The sequence below is a fragment of the Acipenser ruthenus genome, chromosome 3 (assembly GCF_902713425.1).
Source record: "Acipenser ruthenus chromosome 3, fAciRut3.2 maternal haplotype, whole genome shotgun sequence".
NCBI classification, from domain to species: Eukaryota; Metazoa; Chordata; class Actinopteri; order Acipenseriformes; family Acipenseridae; genus Acipenser; species Acipenser ruthenus.
Window position 1 is genome coordinate 61,616,889 of NC_081191.1, and position 20,254 is coordinate 61,637,142.

General features: G+C 41.0%; 1 protein-coding gene across 2 annotated transcripts in view; it reads left to right on the forward strand.

Annotated features, from left to right (window-relative positions):
- The window catches only part of LOC117435675 (receptor activity-modifying protein 3-like), a 76,311-nt gene extending 58,048 nt beyond the window's left edge, over window positions 1–18,263 (forward strand). For both annotated transcript variants that reach the window (XM_034059021.3, XM_034059022.3), the window contains one exon: window positions 15,187–18,263. In XM_034059021.3, the coding sequence (XP_033914912.2) occupies window positions 15,187–15,442 (256 nt within the window). In that variant the 3' untranslated portion in view covers window positions 15,443–18,263. The remainder of the gene's footprint in view (window positions 1–15,186) is intronic.
- Window positions 18,264–20,254: the final 1,991 nt, after the last annotated feature.

Sequence of the window (20,254 nt, forward strand, 5' to 3'; positions counted from 1 at the left end):
GACTGAAACCAGCTGAAAAGAGGTTGATAAGGTAAAATTAAACATCCAAAAGCAAAGTGATCAAACACCAGATGTAATCTGAAAAAAAAAATAGTCAATGATTTCAAGTGCAGTACTGCATGCTTTAATGCAAGCATGAGACTTACAGCCATAATGTCAAACATCAATTTAAAATCATATTACATTAAATTTGGAGCAATTGGAAAGAGGTAATTACTATGCTAATAGCGGACAGACGTAAATGAGCTAATCTGGTAGAACAGCAGAGTGGAAAAATAAAAAGGACCATTGGTTAATGTACATTTCCCAAAACATTGCTAATTATAATGATGATCTATCCGATCAGCAGAGCTAGTCAAGCGTTTTAAGTGAGTGTTTTTTGTTACATGGCACTGAGAAGCAGACTGCAGCGATCAAGAGCAATTGTGTTCCTGGCTCTTTTCCATTCATGACCTCTTCATTGCTACTTTAAACTCCCATTAATGAGATGAGCAGACTCGTTTTTATAAGTAAAGGAAACAACTGCAGCAATGGACTTTAATGAATGGAAATTGTGTTTTGTAACTAAAGACCATTGTTTACCTTTGTGCTCCATTTAAACCAAATAGCATACCTTGCTCAAACAAAGGGTACTTTTTTTAAATGAGCACCTTATCTGCATGCCAACCAGCACTTAGTACAATGATATGGCTGTTATCCAAAAAAAGGAAAATTAGCATTACATGATGGACTGATTGCACATCATGCAAAGTCCCTCATAAGAGTGTTTGGTCAGAATTTACTTTAGCAAATCTACAAATCTTTTTTTGTACCTTAATGTGCAGTGGTCCCTTATACGAGTATATGGTGGTATACAGTACCGTGGAAAAGCACAGCAAAGTGCAGTAAAGCATTGTCCACATACATAGGTAGCCAAAACCAGCTATTCACCGGTCGCGATACTGTCACAGTGCGATAACATAAAAACGACACAGCTTTGCAATCCTGTTTTTCTGACTGCCATTTAATGAGCTACACTTCATTAGTCCTGCCACCAGATGGCAAAATAGAGCACAAAATGCATTAAACAAAACAACAGGGAGCGCTGTGGACTTAAAGACTAAGCTTTAAAGACAATAATGCATTTTATCAGAGTGCAGCTAAACAGCACATGGTTTGGAGTTAGGCTCTGATGTCAATCGATTGTTGACGCTCATTTAAAGGGAATGAGTTCTAGTTATTGAACTAAAATCAATATAGCAGGCTGTATAGTCAGACATGTCAAGTCTCAAGGTTTACCCTTGAAACTCACAGTTTTTCCACAATTTTGAAGGTCTGTGGGAAATTGGTTTGCAGTGCGCATGTGTAGGGGTGATGCAGAGCTCAAGACAATGACAAACAACAAAGTACTGGTGAAATGGTGGTTAATTTATAATCCAACGTCTAATGACAACAGTAAAGACATGGAGGGCTGGCAGTACACAGCGATGTTATTGCACAGTTCAATAAACAACGGGTTGCAGTCCCGAAATAATAGACACAGTTAAACACACACACAAAACACAGACACGGTCACAAGTCCAGAGTGAGTGCTGTAGTGTTCGTAGTGAAATACAATTTTAATCCGTGAACAGTGATGCAGTGTTTTCCAGGTTTGTGCTGGCCTTTAGTGACAGCTCCGGATTGTGTTAGCCGTCTAATAATAAAAAAACAGTACAATTATACTTGACAAAACAAACAAAACACTCACGGTTATATTTCACTCATCCTTTAGCGTTCTCTTAACCATAAACAAAGGAACAGATCACCTAGCCACGTCCCCTATTTGTACCTTTAGTCACGCCCCCTTGGTTAGCGAGTGTAATCGTTTCTCCTCCAATCCATGGTTGCCACATCGCTTTCCCTCTGGAGCGATGACTTAATGTACTGCAGCTGTGCCCCCTTTCTAGATGGCCGACTTCCACCTAACCCTTAGAATTAATTGTCACGCCATCCAGTCCAGGGCACTATTCCCTTTACACTGCTTCCTCACAGGTCGGGAGGGAGATTTATCACCAAGAATCATTCTATCTCTGTCACAGGGTCTCACATCCGTGCAATGCGAATACAAAATAATTAAAACTATTGATTTAAATGGAGTAGTGCACATCCCAAGCAAAGCGAGTGAATATAGAAATACATTTGTTTTATTTTTCTATTCGCACTATGCGCCGTTCGCGTCGCGCTGGACCAATCAGAAATAAGGTCAAAGGTAGTGGCTGTCATGGACCAATCAGAAATAAGGTCAAAGCGCTTGGCTGTCAGACTCACTGTCTCATTCAGACAGAAATTACCAGAGAAATAAAAAGCACATCAATGCGAATTTAATTATTAAAGTCGAAAAATATAATGTTCTTTATGATGCCAGTGTCAGTGGTTATAAAGACAATAAAAAGAAAGACGCCATATGGCAAGAAATAGCACAATTAGAAATTGATGTTATGTCTATCTCTCTTTATTTCACCTTAATTGGAGGCAGCAGTGTAGAGTAGTGGTTAGGGCTCTGGACTCTTGACTGGAGGGTTGTGGGTTCAATCCCAGGTGGGGGAGACTGCTGCTGTACCCTTGAGCAAGGTACTTTACCTAGATTGCTCCAGGAAAAACCCAACTGTATACATGGGTAATTGTATGTAAAAAACAATGTGATATATGTATAATGTGATATCTTGTATCAATTTTAAGTCACCCTGGATAAGGGCGTCTGCTAAGAAATAAGTAATAATAATAATAATTTTATTCAAAGTGATGGGGAGCACCACACACTGGTTTTGTATTTCTGTAAAATTACGCTTCTTTGTTTTAATAATGTTGACCAATAATACTATTCACATTCACACAATAACTGAGAAAATTAAAACTGAAAATCAATAAAAAGTATATTATAATAAACACATTTTCTCAGTATTTACAAAGAAATATGTGTAGATGTATTCTTTTTGAATACTTTACATGTTAAACCAGGTCACATATAAACATTCACTGTTAAATTTCCTTTTTTTAGTGTGTGGTGTACCCATACTTTATTTCTTAGGTTTATTTATTTTATTTCTTCTCCACAAAATGAGCAAAAGCAGACAGTATTTTCCTTTCATGACAATCTACAGTTGTGTTTTTTTATGTACTCGTGCTGTATTCGTTGTGAAATTAAATCTTTGCGATCCGTTACCAGCACCTCCCCACCCCCCACCCCCCAAACAAAATCTAGTGGTCTAGGTTTAAGGTTCAAGTCCAAGGTTTTTCAGTAGGGGTCTGTGACGGGGTACACCTCGCCGCTGTATTATTATTTGTATATTTGTATGTTTTGTATTATTATTATTATTATTATTATTATTATTATTATTATTATTATTATTATTATATTGTATTTGTGTGCAGGCGGACAAAGCCGTCCGTCTTATTTACTTTTTGAGACCAGCGGAAAACCGGTCTTATAATGTGTAGTCGGTGGGGATGGGATTAAAACCCCTCCCTCGTACCCTCGTGGGAATGTGGCTGGAACCTTAAGGTAATTATTGTATCAAATAAGGTAATTAAGGCTCTAGCCACTGACTATAAAAAGACACACTACAGGCTTATTAGAGAGAGTGTCGGAGGAGAGACGTAAGTCTGTGGGAGAACGAGAACAAGAGTTAACAATTGTTATATACGTGCTGGCTAAAAACCAGCACGATACTTGTTAGTTTCTGTTTGTTTGGCCAACGCGCCTTTTTGTTTTGTTTAAATCTTTTGCTTTTGTTTATTATTTAATAAAAGGCTGAACGCCGTAGCGTTTCAGTTTTGCCCCAGTACTTCCTGAGTCTGTGTTTCCACTGCAAGCCATCCTGCTCACAGTTGGTGTCAGAAGCGGGATGACAGCGCTGCCAAGCGTCAGGCCAGAAATACTGCGGGTTCTTTTTGTAAAAAGGAGGGGTTTTTTTTGGTTTGAAGGAAAAACAAAATGGATAAAGTGGATGCCTACATGAAGCTGTGGCATGAGCATCAGAGGGAGTTGAAGGAAGGAGGGGCTACATGGTGCCTCGCCTGCCTGGAGTATGGGCACCTCCTTGATGTGTGCCCATATGAAGACCCCCTCTTTGTGCAGGCCTTCGATTGAGGTGAGGTGGAGACCGCGGAGGAGTGGATCCGTCTGAAGGCCATACCATCGCCGCAGGTGGATCAGGAAACCTGCCTCACCTGCCTCAAAGGGGAAGAGTGGTGCTTTGCCGTCGGCAAGGTCGGGCACAAAGCACCCGACCAACCCCCTCCATGGCAGGAGGTGGAACTGCCAGTCCCAAAGAAGGGAAGGAGGGGCAGTGCCAAGAAGGTGAAGAAGCAGGTTCCAGCTCCAGTGCCCAGAAGGGGGGAGCCAGTGCATCTAGCACCCAGAAGGGGGGAGCCCGTGCATCCAGCACCCAGAAGGGGGGAGCCCATGCATCCAGCACCCAGAAGGGGGGAGCCCGTGCATCCAGCACCAAGAAGGGTGGAGCCCGTGCATCCAGCGCCCAGAAGGGGAGAGCCCGTGCATCCAGCACCCATGAAGGTGGAGCCCGAGCATCAAGAGCCCAAGAAAGGGAAGCTCAAGAGTGGACGCTGGGATGGCTACCTTCGCCTGGTCGAGGCCTCAAGTTGGTGCCCTGCCTGCGGAAAGGGGGGCCACTCCGTCGTCAACTGCCCCTGCCCTGGAGAGGAGGAGGAGGGACGACCGAAGGGCAGCTGGGAAGCCTACCTCAGCGCTCTTGAAGCCGTGATCTGGTGCACTGCCTGTGGGGAGTGGGGCCACTTTGTGGTCAACTGCCCCATTCTCCAGGAAGAGGAGGAGAAGGAGAAGCACCAGTCCCCTGCAAGTGAGGGAGAGTCGCACCAGTCCCATGCAAGTAAGGGAGAGCCGCACCAGTTCCCTGCAATGGAGGGAGAGCCTCACCAGTCCCCTGCAACAGGAGGAGACTACATGCTGTTCCCGCCTTCGTCGCCAGGAGATTACACGCTGCTTCCACCTTCGTCGCCAGGAGACTACATGCTGCTCCCACCTCCACCGCTTCCACCAGCAGGAGCAGAGCAGCAGGAGCTGCCTCTGCCTTCTCCACTGCCAGGAGCAGAGCAGCAGGAGCTGCCTCTACCTCCGCCACCTCCACTGCCAGAAGCAGAGCAGCAGGAGCTGCCTCTACCTCTACCACCTCCATCACCAGGAGCAGAGCAGCAGGAGCTGCCTCTGCCTCCGCCACCTCCGCCAGCAGAGGGTGAATACCTGCTGGCTCTGCCTCCACCTCCATGGGTGGACTACCTGCCGCTCCCACCTCCACCAGCAGAGGATGACTACCTGCTGGTTCCTCCTCCACCGCCATCCAAAGATTACCTGCCACTCCCTCCTCCACCACAACGGGAGGACTGCTTACCACTTCCACCTCCACCACTATGGGAAGGACTGCTCCTGCCCTGCCTCGCTCTGCCCAAAGATGCCTACCTCGCTCCACCCAAGGATGCCTGCCTCGCTCCGCCCAAGGATGCCTGCCTCGCTCTGCCCAAGGATGCCTGCCTCGCTCCGCCCAAGAATGCCTGCCTCGCTCAGCCCAAGGATGTCTGCCTCGCTCCGCCCAAGGATGCCTGCCTCGCACCACCCAAGGATGCCTGCCTCACTCCGCTCAAGGATGCCTGCCATGCATCGCCTGGGGTTGCCTGCTGCTCCGCATCGCCTGGGGTTGCCTGCTGCTCCGCATCGCCTGGGGTTGCCTGCTGCCCTACTTCGCCTGGGGTCGCTGAGGGTCCTGCTTTGCCTGGGGTCGCTGAGGGTCCTGCTTTGCCTGGGGTCACTGAGGGTCGTACTTCGCCTGGAGTCGCTGAGGGTCCTACTTCACCTGGGGTCGCTGGGGGTCCTGCTTCGCTTGGGGTCGCTGCCGTCTCTGCTTCCCCTGGGGTTGCTGCCGGCTCTGCTTCACCTGGGGTCGCTGACGGCTCTGCTTCGCCTGGGGTCGCTGCCGGCTCTGCTTCACCTGGGGTCGCTGCCAGCTCTCCTTCGCCTGGGGTCGTTGCCGGCTCTGCTTTGCCTGGGGTCGTTGCCAGCTCTGCTTTGCCTGGGGTCGTCGCCAGCTCTGCTTCGCCTGGGAAGCTGCCTGCTATGAAGATGGGGGGAGAGGTCAGGAGACCACCTTCCCCCGCAGCACTTTTGCTGCAGGAAATTCGGTGGCCGGAGCCCCAGAAGATGGAGCTGCCGGCTACAGAGAGTGGGGGGGAAGGTCAGGAGACCACCCCCACAGGCCGTCGGGAGGCAGCAAGATTGCTTTGGCCGGAGGAGCCGACCTGTGTGCGGTCAGCCTGGCCACTACAGCTGTTGGGGTGGGAGGAGGACCTCCCACCATGTCCACCACCTTTGGCCCGTTGATGCCCCTGTTCCTGGGCCGGGACTTTGGGGACTAAGGGGGGAAGTGGCTGAAAAGACCATGTGTGCCACGCACAAGGGGAGGTGTGTGTGACGGGGTACACCCGCCCCTGTATTATTATTTGTATATTTGTATGTTTTGTATTATTATTATTATTATTATTATTATTATTATTATTATTATTATTGTATTTGTGTGCAGGCAGACAAAGCTGCCCGTCTAATTTACTTTTTGAGACCGGCGGAAAACCGGTCTTATAATGTGTAGTCGGTGGGGATGGGGTTATAACCCCTTCCCTAGTACCCTTGTGGGAATGTGGCTGGAGCCTTAAGGTAATTATTGTATCAAATTAGGTAATTAAAGCTCCAGCCACAGATTATAAAAAGACACACTCCAGCGGGCTCTGGAGGCAAGGGAGCGTAGAGGAGGTACAGCCAGTCTTCTAGTGCAGGAGGAGCGGAGAGGTCGAGTGGGGGTGTAGGGAGAGATGAGGGTCTGGAGGTAGCTGGGTGCAGTCTGGTCAAGGCATCTGTAGGCGAGTACAAAAGTCTGCATGAAACCTTTCATATATGCATGAAAGGTTAATATATGCATAAAAAACTAAGTGTTGAACTTAATAATGCACAGAAGTCCATTGATAATTAAAAGCACAACAGTTTATAATATAGTCTTAAGATGACAGTGGCACAGATCTTGCTATGTAATCGGGATGTGGGAAATCAAAGTCATACTGTATATGTATATGTGTCCTATGAAAATACAGTAGGTCAGTGATTTTTTAAAATGTATTTATTTTTTATTCTGTCTAGCCGGGACGTGTTGAATGTGTCCATTGCCTCTTAGGCAGATCAGGAAAAAAATAAAAAATTGCAAGGTACTACAGGCTACTGCAATTTACATTTCCTGCACTTCTACAAGACAAAACAGATATATAGACTACAGTACAGCCTTTAATATCCAATTTAATTGGTTCCAGGGGTCCATCGGACATGTAAAAATATCCTATCTCCGAGGGAGTGTTTATACTACCGAACAATGACGTCACTGCACGAACACACAAGCAGCAACGTGACTGACTGCCGAGAAAAGACGAACCAAAACGGTACTCTATGAATTCAAAGAGAAGCATTTACAATTTCAGCGTTTCTAACAAACAGTACCAGCTTGGACAGATCGGAAATGCTGATCAGACCCCTGTATTTTTCGACATGCCAAGCAATACCACAATTCACAAAGTGGGAGAAAAGCCGAGAAGCAGCACCTAACTGTAATGCTCTGTGTGATATGAGAGGGCCGCAGACTGCCTCCATATGTGTGATTGAGGTATCTTTGTAAATGCATATTTATTGATGTTTTAATTTCCCCTCAAATTGAGGGGAAATTTCGGCTGCGTGTCTAAAACACCACAGTACGGTACTGCACATATACTATACAAAGAAAATAAGATAATTATTACAAAACAAAGCACTGCAGTGCAATATTTGACAATTTACAAAATAGCATTCCAAAAAGCACTTAACATGTTTCCTCTGTCTATACCAGTAATCCAATTTATGCACCGTGTATGTTAACCCGAGAAAGCTCGCACACAAACTGGGGATCGCATGTGAAAAGTGAAACTGAATTCCCAAACGCTTCATCTTTTTTTTTTTTTATCTATAACTGAAACCATTCTGTCTTTACTGTTTTAAACCTATAATAAAATGTGCATTGATCAGTTTCCATCAGTATCATTCAGGTAGCAACAGCATGTGCAAATCACACATGTTCCAGATCCACCAGTTAACCCTTAGCGGTCAATTTATTCAGCGCGTCTCAGGCGCGTCTGGTCCAATTTATTTTCACACGTGCAGTTTAGACGTGCTGTTTAAAAGTATTTTTTTCACAGTAAAACAGGTTTAAAAGCCCTGCATATCAACAGGACACTCAGTACTGTATCTCCAGCCCCGCCCAACCCCTTGTTTGTTGTATTTTTCCCATACCTCTTCATAGTAGTGCATACCGATAAATCATCTCCTGATCACCCGTTTTATCACCAAACTCCTCAATAATGCGATCCAAGTCATTATTTTATTACTATAACATCTAAAAAAAGCTCTGCAAATGTCTGTGATATTCTTTGAGCGCTGGATGCAGAAGCAGCTATCTTGTTTGTCCGTGCTTGTCCGTGTTATCTATGTGATGCCAGGGCTATCTGTATTCATGAGATACATCCCTTATCGATCTCACTCTGCCACTGAATGGTTTTCTCTGCTTTTTCTGGAGAAAAAACGACTAGAGACCTGTTTTTTGCGTCTTTTTGATGATGTCGAAAGACGCAAAAAACCGACATTGGACCGGAAAGGGAAAATTGCAATGTCGGACCAGGTCCGACATAGGACCGCAAAGGATTAAGGGTATCTTATCTTACCGGTATGGATAGGAGAGTATCTAGTGTATAGACTAATCATAGGTGTAATTTACACGGGGACATGCCACTCTTACTTTTTCATCAACAAGGAAATGTCTCCCTCACACTGCAGCTGTACTAAAACTTTTATTTCTCAATTATTTATTCTTGTAATTGGTATAGAGTCGCCACAAGGACCCAGCGGAAACAGCATCAACCGAGGCAGCATTTGTGCTCAATGCATTTTGGAGAGAAGGCAGTGCCCGGTAGTTTTTTTATTGTGAAATTTCTCAATCGTTTTCCCGATGTCTGTGGTCTAAGTACTATAAACATATTTCTGTTTTGAATATAGGGACCTTATTATTGTAGAGTGACTGTGAAATACCCTCTCCTGTCCTCCGAATGACCACAAAAGCCTAAATCTGAATGAAAGTTTCTTTTTTTATTTTATTACATGCCCCACCTCCAGAAACTGCCCCCTCCACTTTTGAAATCAAATTTATGCCACTGAGCCTAATTAAACCAACGAAGAGCTAAAATTGCAAAAAGTGAGTTGATTCACACTGGGGGAGGGGAATGTATGCTTTGGAGTGGTTGACACAGAATGAATGGAATAAGATCCACATCTATCCAGTGTAGTTCTTTGATGTAGAAAACATGGTGATTTAGTGGGGGAAGGGGGGTTACAAATTTTTTTATTGCTTTTCTGTGCGTTAATAAGGTAAATGTTTCCTGTATTTATATTTAAGTGAAAAAAATATGTATACGTACACTATTCTTTTAGAAATGGGAATTTTCATGAGGAACTACATATTACACGGCAATGAGTGCTTCGAACATAAAATTCCCAATTCTGTAACCGTCATGACCGAGAAATAAGCGCTGATAATTTTGAAACAACTGATGTCTTGTTTATTTTGATATTTTTAGATAAAATAGTGTTTTACAAATGTTTAGAGAAAATGTTCGTGGAAGGAACCACCTCACATGCTTGTCATGAAAAGTACTTGTAAAAAATATTTGCTAAATACTTTTCCACATTTCCTGAAATAAGTCAGATGAGGAAACACACAGTGCCATTTGATTCTGTTCGCCAAAAATATATATTCTAGAAACAATATATTTCATACTTATCTAATGGGGGGTCAATGCTAGTTCTGTATAACCAGCAAAACGAATTTCATACAATAGTTAAACTAGATAAACAAAATTATACATAACATATAATGAATGACTATATTTGCTAGTGTTTTAATTTGCTGAATTTTAATTCTTACTGTACATTGTTGACTTTTGTCACCCTTGGGAACTGCATTGTTGACATGAAACCCTTTCGCTACTTCTCAATCTGAAACGTGCACATAGCTGCACGGTAAGTGAAAATAAAGGACGGACATGTATTTAAACTACTGTAGGTTGAATAAATACACACAAAAAACAAAACATTAGATGAGTGTGCATACACATTTTAACAACATATTTTTGTTTACTATTAGCAACCTTTTAGCAGAATCGATTGTTATTCAATGTATATTAAAATTCCTCATCCCCTATTTTGACCTGTGCATACTTCAGTCCCAGAGCACCCATGACTCAGCCTCTGTGGTTCATTTATATAATATCACCTTAACTATTTTCATTTGGGCTGTAGCAAGATGCATGTATCCATCTTTTTAGCAAAAGCATTGCTTAACTTCTTGAAATACTGAAGGCTTCGGGATATTCAAGCTCTTACCACAATCGTACAGTACAGTATAAAAATCACCAAAGATCCACTGGCACTGCAACTGTGAATCCGGGAGACCTCCGTGTCTATTTCTTTAAAGCAAAGAGCCTTGAAAATCTGTACATCTGCGTGTATATGCATTTTTTTTTGCCCAGCATCTTTTTCACACACACTTCAGTACATCTTGCCGTCTCGATAAACAATCCACGGATACTTCATCTCCCAATCAGAATTATAAGAACGTATTTTTCGTTTGCGTATTTCTGCATTACTACTGCTTGCAACTGCTTTGGTCACTGTAGTACAGTAGTCTCCAGCTAAGAGGACCCTCCTCGGGAAGCAAGAGAAGTGTTTTCTAAGATGGAGTTGACCACCACACACAATATGAATCAATAAATAAATATGTATTACTTGTCATGATGCACGTGCATCAACATATGAAGTGAACTGAATAAGTATGTGTATGTTAATAAACTATAATAATAAAGCAACAGACAAACTAACGTTAATAAACTAACTGTCAAACTAAATTGACACGCCACCCCTACACATGTTAAAAAAAGCAGCAACAATATATAAGACATGCACATTATTTAACAGAATGGTGAAGCAACTCACCAAAACAGGAAACATCAAATTGCTCGGCAAGAGCTCGAACAATTTCTAACTTTTTGTAGCAAGAGAAACAGCGGCGTATTTCGCTGTTTTGTTTACATGCCATTTTGTAGCAATGAGGTGCACTCGTGGAAATCAAAATACAAAACGAGTCAATGATGTGACAGCGTGTGGCAGGTTGCCCCACCCCTATATATATATATATATATATATATATATATATATATATATATATATATGTGCATGTTGTTGTATTATTATTATGATTTATTATATAGTATATATGATGGCAAAAAGCCCTTATTATTGTTTAAATGTAGGACTGGCGGAAATGCCGTCTGCCATTATGTGTTATTGTTTTGTGTGTTTTAGTACCTCTCGTGAGAATGTGTGGCTGATCACATAAATGATTATTGAATTAGCTGACAGCCATGAATATTTATTAAACTCGTATGCATGTAGCCATCTCCAGATTAATTGAATGATTTGTTGATTTGGAGTTGGCTGCATATATAAAGGGCACATCAGGGCTCGCTGGGAGGGTGTGTTAGAGTGGAGCTGAGCGATACACGAATAGAGAGAGAGAGCTAAACGATACCTACAGTGCCGTGAAAAAGTATTTACCCCCTGTCTGATTTTCTGCATGTTAGCACATTTTTCACATTGTATTTGGTCAGATCTTTTTGAGGGTTGTAGTAGTATATAGAGGGAGTCTGAGAGAAAAAATGACACCAAAGTTTGGTGCTTCTTTCATTTGTTTGGTGTGCAAGGTAATGAAACATGCAATCTTCAGGTGTGAAAAAGTTATTGCCCCCCCCCCCTAGTTAACTCAACCCAATTAAAGGGATAATTAGGGTCCGCTGTTTGAGTACTTTGGTTAACAACCAGGCCTGATTTGGGCCAGCCCTGCCCAATATAAACCTGACTAACTTTGGCCCTTACCATAAGAGTGATGTTGGCAGCACACAGGTTCTACAGGCACATCATGCCACGAACAAAAGAAATTCCTGAAGACCTCCGGAAAAAAGTTGTTGATGCCTATCAGTCTGGAAAGGGTTACAAAGCCATTTCTAAGGCTCTGGGGCTCCACCGAACCACAGTCAGAGCCATATTGTCCAAATGGAGAAAGTTTGGGACAGTAGAGAATCTTCCCAGGAGTGGCCGTCCTGCCAAAATCTCTCCAAGAGCAAGGCGTAAAATCGTCCAGGAAGTCACAAAGAACCCTAGAACAACATCCAGGGATCTGCAGGCCTCTCTCACCTCGGCTAAGGTCAGTGGTCATGACTCCACCATCAGAAAGACACTGGGCAAAAATGGGATTCATGGCAGAGTAGCAAGGCAGAAACCATTGCTCTCTAAGAAGAACACGAATGCTTGTCTCAAGTTTGCCAAAAAGCACCTGGATGATCCTCAAGAGTTCTGAAACCAAACACTGCATTCCACAGTAAGAACCTCATACCAACGGTCAAGCATGGTGGTGGTAGTGTCATGGTTTGGGGATGCTTTGCTGTTCCATCATTGAAGGAACCATGAATTCTGCTCTGTATCAGAGAATTCTACAGGAGAATGTCAGGCCATCCGTCTGTGAGCTGAAGCACAGCTGGGTCATGCAGCAAGACAATTATCCGAAACATACAATCAAGTCTACATCAGAATGGTTGAAGAACAAGAAATTTAAAGTTTTGGAATGGCCTAGTCAAAGTCCAGACCTAAACCCCATTGAGACCTAAACCCCATTGTGGCAGGGCCTGAAACGAGCAGTTCATGCTCGAAAACCCACAAATGTCACTGAGTTGAAGCAGTTCTGCATGGAGGAGTGGGCCAAAATTCCTCCACAGCGCTGTGAGAGACTAATCAATAACTACAGGAAGAGTTTGGTTGCAGTTATTGCTGCTAAAGGTGGTGTAACCAGTTATTGAGTCTAAGGGGACAATTACTTTTTCACACAGGGGCATTGGGTGTTTCATAACTTTCTTTAATAAATAAATGAAATATGTATCAAATTTATCTAATATTTGTTTTATTGAAGATCTGATAACATTCAGTGTCAAAACTATACAAAAATGCAGAAAATCAGACAGGGGGCAAATACTTTTTCATGGCACTGTACCTACCTACCTACCTACCTACTTCCCTACCTACTTCCCTGAAAGGTACTCATTGTTCGTTTGTTTGTTATTTTGGCCATTGTGCCATTTATTTTGTGTTTTGTTATTTAAAAGTGTTTATGATTTGAAAATAAATACCTGCCCGCACATCCTGCCTTGTGTCCATTCATTTCCTGGCCTGACATCACCACACAAGCCAGCCTGTTCACACAGCGGTTCTGGAAAGATTTAAAAAACCAATCTGTGTGCCTCAAAACGCTCTCACGATGACAAGTTGCTTTTGAAAAGACTGAATAAACCATTTTAATTTCATGATGATAATGAGTTATCAGGTTACAAAACAATACTGTATCTGTTGTGAACAAATCGCTATCAGTGCCAAGAAGGTGTTCTTTTAAGCAAAGTTCCTGTTCCTTTAGCCAGAGCATTTACAACGGGAAAAATCAATTTCACCCAAAGTGTTTTTCCTTAGGCGAAGTGTTCTCTTAAGAGGTGTTCCGCGGAGACTACTGTAGTGGTAGTCAGAAGATGCTAACTGCTTAGCAAAAAATCTTCTGATTGACAACTGCAGAGATGCCAAGGGTTGGCTTTCCATAAGAGTGAGATTCAAAGTCAAAGAGTGAGACTTTCCAGGTGTGGTGTTAGGTCATTGCTTAAGACAGGGACTCTCATCTTTTGTCCTTGGAGACATCCAATAGTCCAGGTTTTTAATCCAACCAGCACTTAATAGTTTGTTTTAAAATGTACACTGCTTAATATTGCATATGAAACACTTAAATGTCCTAATTCATACTAAAGTCTAGGGCATGTGAGAATTCTATATGCAATGCAAAACAGTGGATTTTAATAAAAACAGTTATTTGCTGGTTGGAACAAAAACCTGGATGATTGGAGATCCCTGAGGACCAGAGTTAATAACCTATATAAAAGAAAACTGTTTTATCAATACAACAATATGTTTATTTTGCATATCACCTTGTCATAGTGATCATCATTTTGAAAAAACTTTATACAGTTTTTTGGGCAAACTCTTTTTTTGACAGTCAAGTGTTCACACACACACAAAAAAAAAAAAACAAAAAAAAAAAAAACATAGCCTCCTCTCTCCTTTTGCGCGCGTATAGCACGCCTGTAGTCTCCATGGTTACCACAGTATACAAGCTCGGAAAGTTCCCTGCTTGAGGCCCCTGGGGGTACTGTTGTCTCTTGCAGCCAATGAGAGAAAATATTTTAAATCTTTATATATTTAGTCAAAATGGGCTACGGGTACCTTATCAGGGAAACCGGATTTGACATTGACCCGAGTTACAAACATTAACTTCTTATTCAACTTGGTTGTTAATCACGGATTTAACTGCAATTAATTGACACCACTAACATTTACTCAAAATGCGTGAGCTAATCTTAGGAATGCGTGTGAGCGTGAGATAGCATGCTAATGCGTGAGTCTCGCCCAGTGCGTAAGACTTGACATATCTGCAACTGCTTTGCCATATTGTCACAGCACGACTCTGGTGCCAGAAACGTCCAAAAGTAAATATCCTTCTTTATATTGCTGTGCAGGCCACATATGAGGCTTATTGTTGCCACCTACATGACTGAAGTGTACCCTAATCAATGTTGTTATATTCCAGAACAGGTTTTTTTAAACAAGCAAGTAGTTTACAGTCAATTTGCTGTAGTGTAATAGATTGCCATGTCTGCGTCCCTTTTGCATTCTGTGCGTCCCATGAACGCAAGACAAAATATTTTTCCGTTCAATGGATTTATTTTGCGTCTGCAAAATTTTGCATTAACGCGACCTCTGTTATATGAGTGTGCAACTGTATCAGGACGAACAAATTCTTTCTATTGCCATTGCTAAAAATGTCATGGTTTGCATAGGGTTCTGCAATAGTTATACACTAGCAATATTATGGTATGGCAATATTATGTTTTTGTACTAACTGCCAATTATTTTCCCTTTCTGTCTTGCAGGGAATACAACACATTCTCCACCTGTACTGAGCAGAACTCTGAGAGAATAGGTTGCTTCTGGCCAAATCCATTCGTCGAGAGCTTCATTATCAGCCTCCACAAACACTTTTTCTCAAATTGTACTTCGGACCAAGTGATTTGGGAAGATCCCCCGGACAACATGCTCACCATCCTCATTGTAATTCCTGTGCTCCTGACGGTTGTCATGATAGCCCTGGTGGTGTGGTGCAGTAAACGCAATGACGTCATGGTGTAATCCAGAGACTAGGATTTTATTTGCATGTTTTCATCCGGCCAAGCAAAAAGTGAAAGGACGCTCTTCTCTCCAAATCATTTCTTATTTTAATTGTATTTAATTGGTTGCTCCTCCAGCACCATCTGAATCTATCTGAATTTTATGGGATCCAAAAAAAAGTCAGACATTTACAAGAATAAGGCCAGAAGTCTACAAAGCTAAGTCTCTGAAAACCTTAGAACTGTGTAGATTCATTTTGGATATGAATGGTCTGCCTAGAAGTTGATACATATGTGATTTGTGTTGAAAGAATACTAACACACTGGGTATATAAATGGTAACCATTTTAAAGATAAAGGAGCAGCATGACCACATGGGGGGGAAAAAAACAATTAAGATGCTCTTCATAATAAGGGGCCAACATTCTTGGGGAAAAAATATACATTGAAGACAATGCTGAAAGACAAGCTATTACACAGCTGAGCTGTGTGGACTACTTACCATTCTGTTCTACAAGGACACCAGAGAATACTGGAAATATAATCTATAATCCGATTCTAATCCTTGAAATTCATCTTAGATTTGCACAATGAATGGCATTCAACAATAAACATACCTTGCATGATTTGTTAATCTTCTGTGTTCTTAATTATAGAACCGTGATCCATTATGATGTAAATCCAGTTAACTGTGACAGAACGCCTTTTTGAGTCTGTTAATAATTAGTATGGTGCATCATGGGCACTAGCAATGGAAATGGATTTGTGTTGTTTTATAATGTTTTGCTGCAGATTCAGCCAGAATACCAGTGGGTCTTAGCAGGAAGTCGACAAGCAGTCAGCAGGTCACAAACAATACTGTTTGTTATAGGAGGGGCATTAAAATGATACCAGGGGCTTAATTGAGGACTACAATATTGTACTATCTATCTATTTATCAATTCATACAGTATGGTTTGGTACCACATTTTGATTATCTGTAAATATTATATTGTTCTAGTACATTAAGAGCAACTTGGTAAGTAATGTATTTTTGTTGTTTTTTAGATTCCTCTTGTAACATTTTGTTTCATTTATTGCATCCTAAAATGTATAATTTCAAAGCTTTAGTTAAAGTAACGTATATGTAAAGACACATCCAGTACCGGACATAAGTCTGAAGCCATCATGGAAATATCCCTTAACTGCCTAGATTGAGAAGAAATAAAAACTTTTCTGATTGTAAAACATACATTCCAAATATATGTATTAAACATTTTAAACAAAGTTATTGCAAGGCATTCCATTTAGACCTGACACTGCCATTCAGTGATACCTACATCTAATGGAAAAATTCCACCTGTGCAATTATTTCTGGAGAGGTGCTTTTTTTTTCAGGAGACCTTTTGAAGCAATTATTAATCAATATTCTCATATTAACACAATCCTGCTTCCAGAAGTCTTCTGCCTTGACCTTGCAACAGGGGTAAAATGTTCCCCATAACTCTGCAATCTCTGTCGCTCTGCACCCCTAGACATTTTTAGTTTTTCCTTGTGAATAGCTATTATTTGAGCTCTCTGCTGTGTTCAGTTTTCCTTTTATTGTAATAGGATTATTTTCAAAGTGTAATAGTAATCAGGAGGCAAATATTTGCAATCCCAAATACTTGATACATAGGAAAATCAAGAATCCATTAGGTGTAGGAATAACTACATTGTGAAAAAATAGTTTTCTAGTACACCACTTAATTTTGAAGTTTCATGACTAAATGAATCCCTTGCCAATACTTTAGTTTTAAATGATAAAAATGTAAAAATCTAAATTACTACATATTTTGTAATGTCTGTAATGTTTTAAAAACGGAAACCTTTGTATTTTTTTTACAATCTATGCAGTTGAGGAACTTGGTGATGAGCTGAGACACATGACTGGTACTGTATGTCTTTGACCTAACATAGTATTTGAGCAATTGTAATAGAAACCACTCAAAATTATTGCACATATATTATAAAAGGTAGCATAAGTTGCTATTTAAGTGAATGGTCTAAAGGAAAATTATGATTCGCAAAAATGACTTTGCATGCCTAAGATGTTGCAAATAAATTCATTATATTGGTGTGCCAGCAGACATGCAGGAGAGCTTACCCTTATAAAAGTGTGCAGTCGTCTACCATGATATAAACATAGGGAAGTGTAGTCAGCATAGTGAAATGTAAATACAAACACACAGGGGGAACAATTTTAAATACATAATACAGTACAAACAAGAGATAATATAAAATGTCCACGTACATTTATAATGGATTTATAGGGACATTTATGGCCTTTTTTGTTTTGTTTTCATAAACCACACAGTTTGCATTTCTGTTAACTTAAATGCTTGTTATTGCAATGCAAATTTAAACTCAGAAGGTCCTTGGTTGAATTGGCACTGGTCGCTGGTTGTGGATCAATAAGGTAAAACAAAAAAAAAACACACACACGCACACACAGACAGACACATTATTTATTACATACAAAATACAAGTCACAAGTGTAAATGTAATTAAGAAACAAACAAAAGACAATGGTATATTCTGAAGAAACGTCGTGGTGCATGCCCTTAAGGATGACTTCTTAGAGCTTAAGGGGTAAGGAATGGAGCTCCAGGAAGGATATAAGACTGTTTCCCAGAGCACACAATGAATAAGAGGAAATAGGTTGACTATGATTTTACCAGGAGTGGTACAGGAACTGTCAACAGTGCTATACTTCCCTACTCTTGTATTGTTATGACTGGGCTGCTACAGCTTTTGCTTGTATCCCCTCCCAGCGAGGGTTTGTTTTGTGTGCAAAGGACATGAATAAAAAGGATGCTAGTGTTTTCAAGAATTTATTGTGTAAATCATTGTATGCAGAGTAAGTTTTAAAAACAGATGTGTTTTTTTTTTTTTGTTTTTTTTAACAGTCCTTAAACAATGGTCGGAACACTGAGTGCTCATCCCCTCCCTGCACATGACAAGAAAAAAAAATAAAGACAGTCAGTTTTTGAAAAGAAATAACCATTTTACCAAGAGTGGGCAACCAGTTTAGATAGTGTACTATAAGACCTTTAAACACTAAACCTTGCCAACATACACACTCAGTACTACAGATCTTCACTTTGCCTTCACATTTTGTTTTATCCATGTCTCCTACTCAGCTATATAAAAAATCAATAATTTTGTCAGGTCTGAGTGGATAATTGGAGTTGGGTTTGGTATGTTCCTTAATGTGGAACTTTCAATACTGGTTGCTGCAGCAGTGGTGTGTAGGTCAGTAGTTATCACTCTTCTTTCTGGGCAATAGCTCAATCAATCCCCTGGCACGGAAAGAGATAAAACTAAAAAGTCTACAAGTCTGCCTTTTGGACATTAAAGGAATTATTCCTAGTAAAGGTAAAAGAGAATTGAAAAAAACGATTCAGCTCAAAAAGTCAAATATGTTAATATGTGTTTCAGTATTTCTACAACTAAGTTATCATCTAATTAGGGCCCCAATCAATAACAGTATAAATGTAAAAATACTGTACTACTGATTACTGACTCCAAAAAATAATAGATATATTAGTAATTTATTGCTGATTACTAGGGATGTGCTTTTCGTACATTTTTATGAACGTTTAAATGTTATGCAGGTGTCAGCATTTAAACCATGTCTTCATATTAACTTTTAATCTAGACAAAGTCTTTGTTTTTCATTCATGTGACAAAGATTGGGGTCTATTTTAAAGATCTTAATCCTTTGCGGTCCTACGTCGGACCAGGTCCGACATTACAATTTTCCCTTTCCAGTCCGATGTTGGACCCTGTTCGACGTCATCAGAAAGACAGGTCTCTAGTCGTTTTTTCTCCGGAAAAAGCTGAGAAAACCATTCAATGGCCGAGTGAGACCGAGAGAAGCCGAAAAAAAAGGGGCGGATTTGAGCAATACACATAGCCCCGGCACCACGGAGATAACACAGATATAAACAAACAAGATAGCTGCTTCTGCATCCAGCACTCAAAGAATATCACAGACATTTGCAGAGCTTTTTGAGATGTTATAGTAATAAAATAATGACTTGGATCGCATTATTGAGGAGTTTGGTGATAAAACGAGTGATCAGGAGATGATTTATCGGTATGCACTACTATGAAGAGGTATGGGAAAAATACAACAAACAAGGGGTGGGGCGGGGCTGGAGATACAGTACTGAGTGTCCTGTTGATATGCAGGGCTTTTAAACCTGTTTTACTGTGAAAAAAATACTTTTAAACAGCGTGTCTAAAATAAACTGCGCGTGCGAAAATAAATTGGACCTGACGCGCTGAATAAATGGACCGCAAAGGGTTAAAGGGTACTACATGAAAAATAAAACATAAACTATCCCACCTTGCTGTTCCGAATGTATTTGGACTTTGTATAATAATCCTTATGCGCCCAAACATCTGCATAATGCCACACTGCTATGTCCAAAATTACTGTTCTCAAGCATCTCTTCTGAGCCAAAACACATGACTTCGGCATGTACCCTCACTTGCATTCAATAAAAAAAAAAAAAAAAAAAAAAACTGGGTTGTGTAAGTGGTTGCAGGGAAAAGAAAACCAAAGACAAAGTTGTTCTCATTTTCAACTAATGAAGGGACCTACCCACAATTATAGCAGCATTATGTTATTTCAGTATACGTCCCCAAAGTCTTAGATATAGCTCCAGCTGATTCGGAATGTTTGCGGAATGGACACGTATCAAATAAACTAGCAAATGAGATTCGGAAACAATGTCTTTCCTTTTGGAATGAGGTCTTTGAGGATGATCCGACCTGATAAAAAATAAATATTGCATTTTTTCATCCT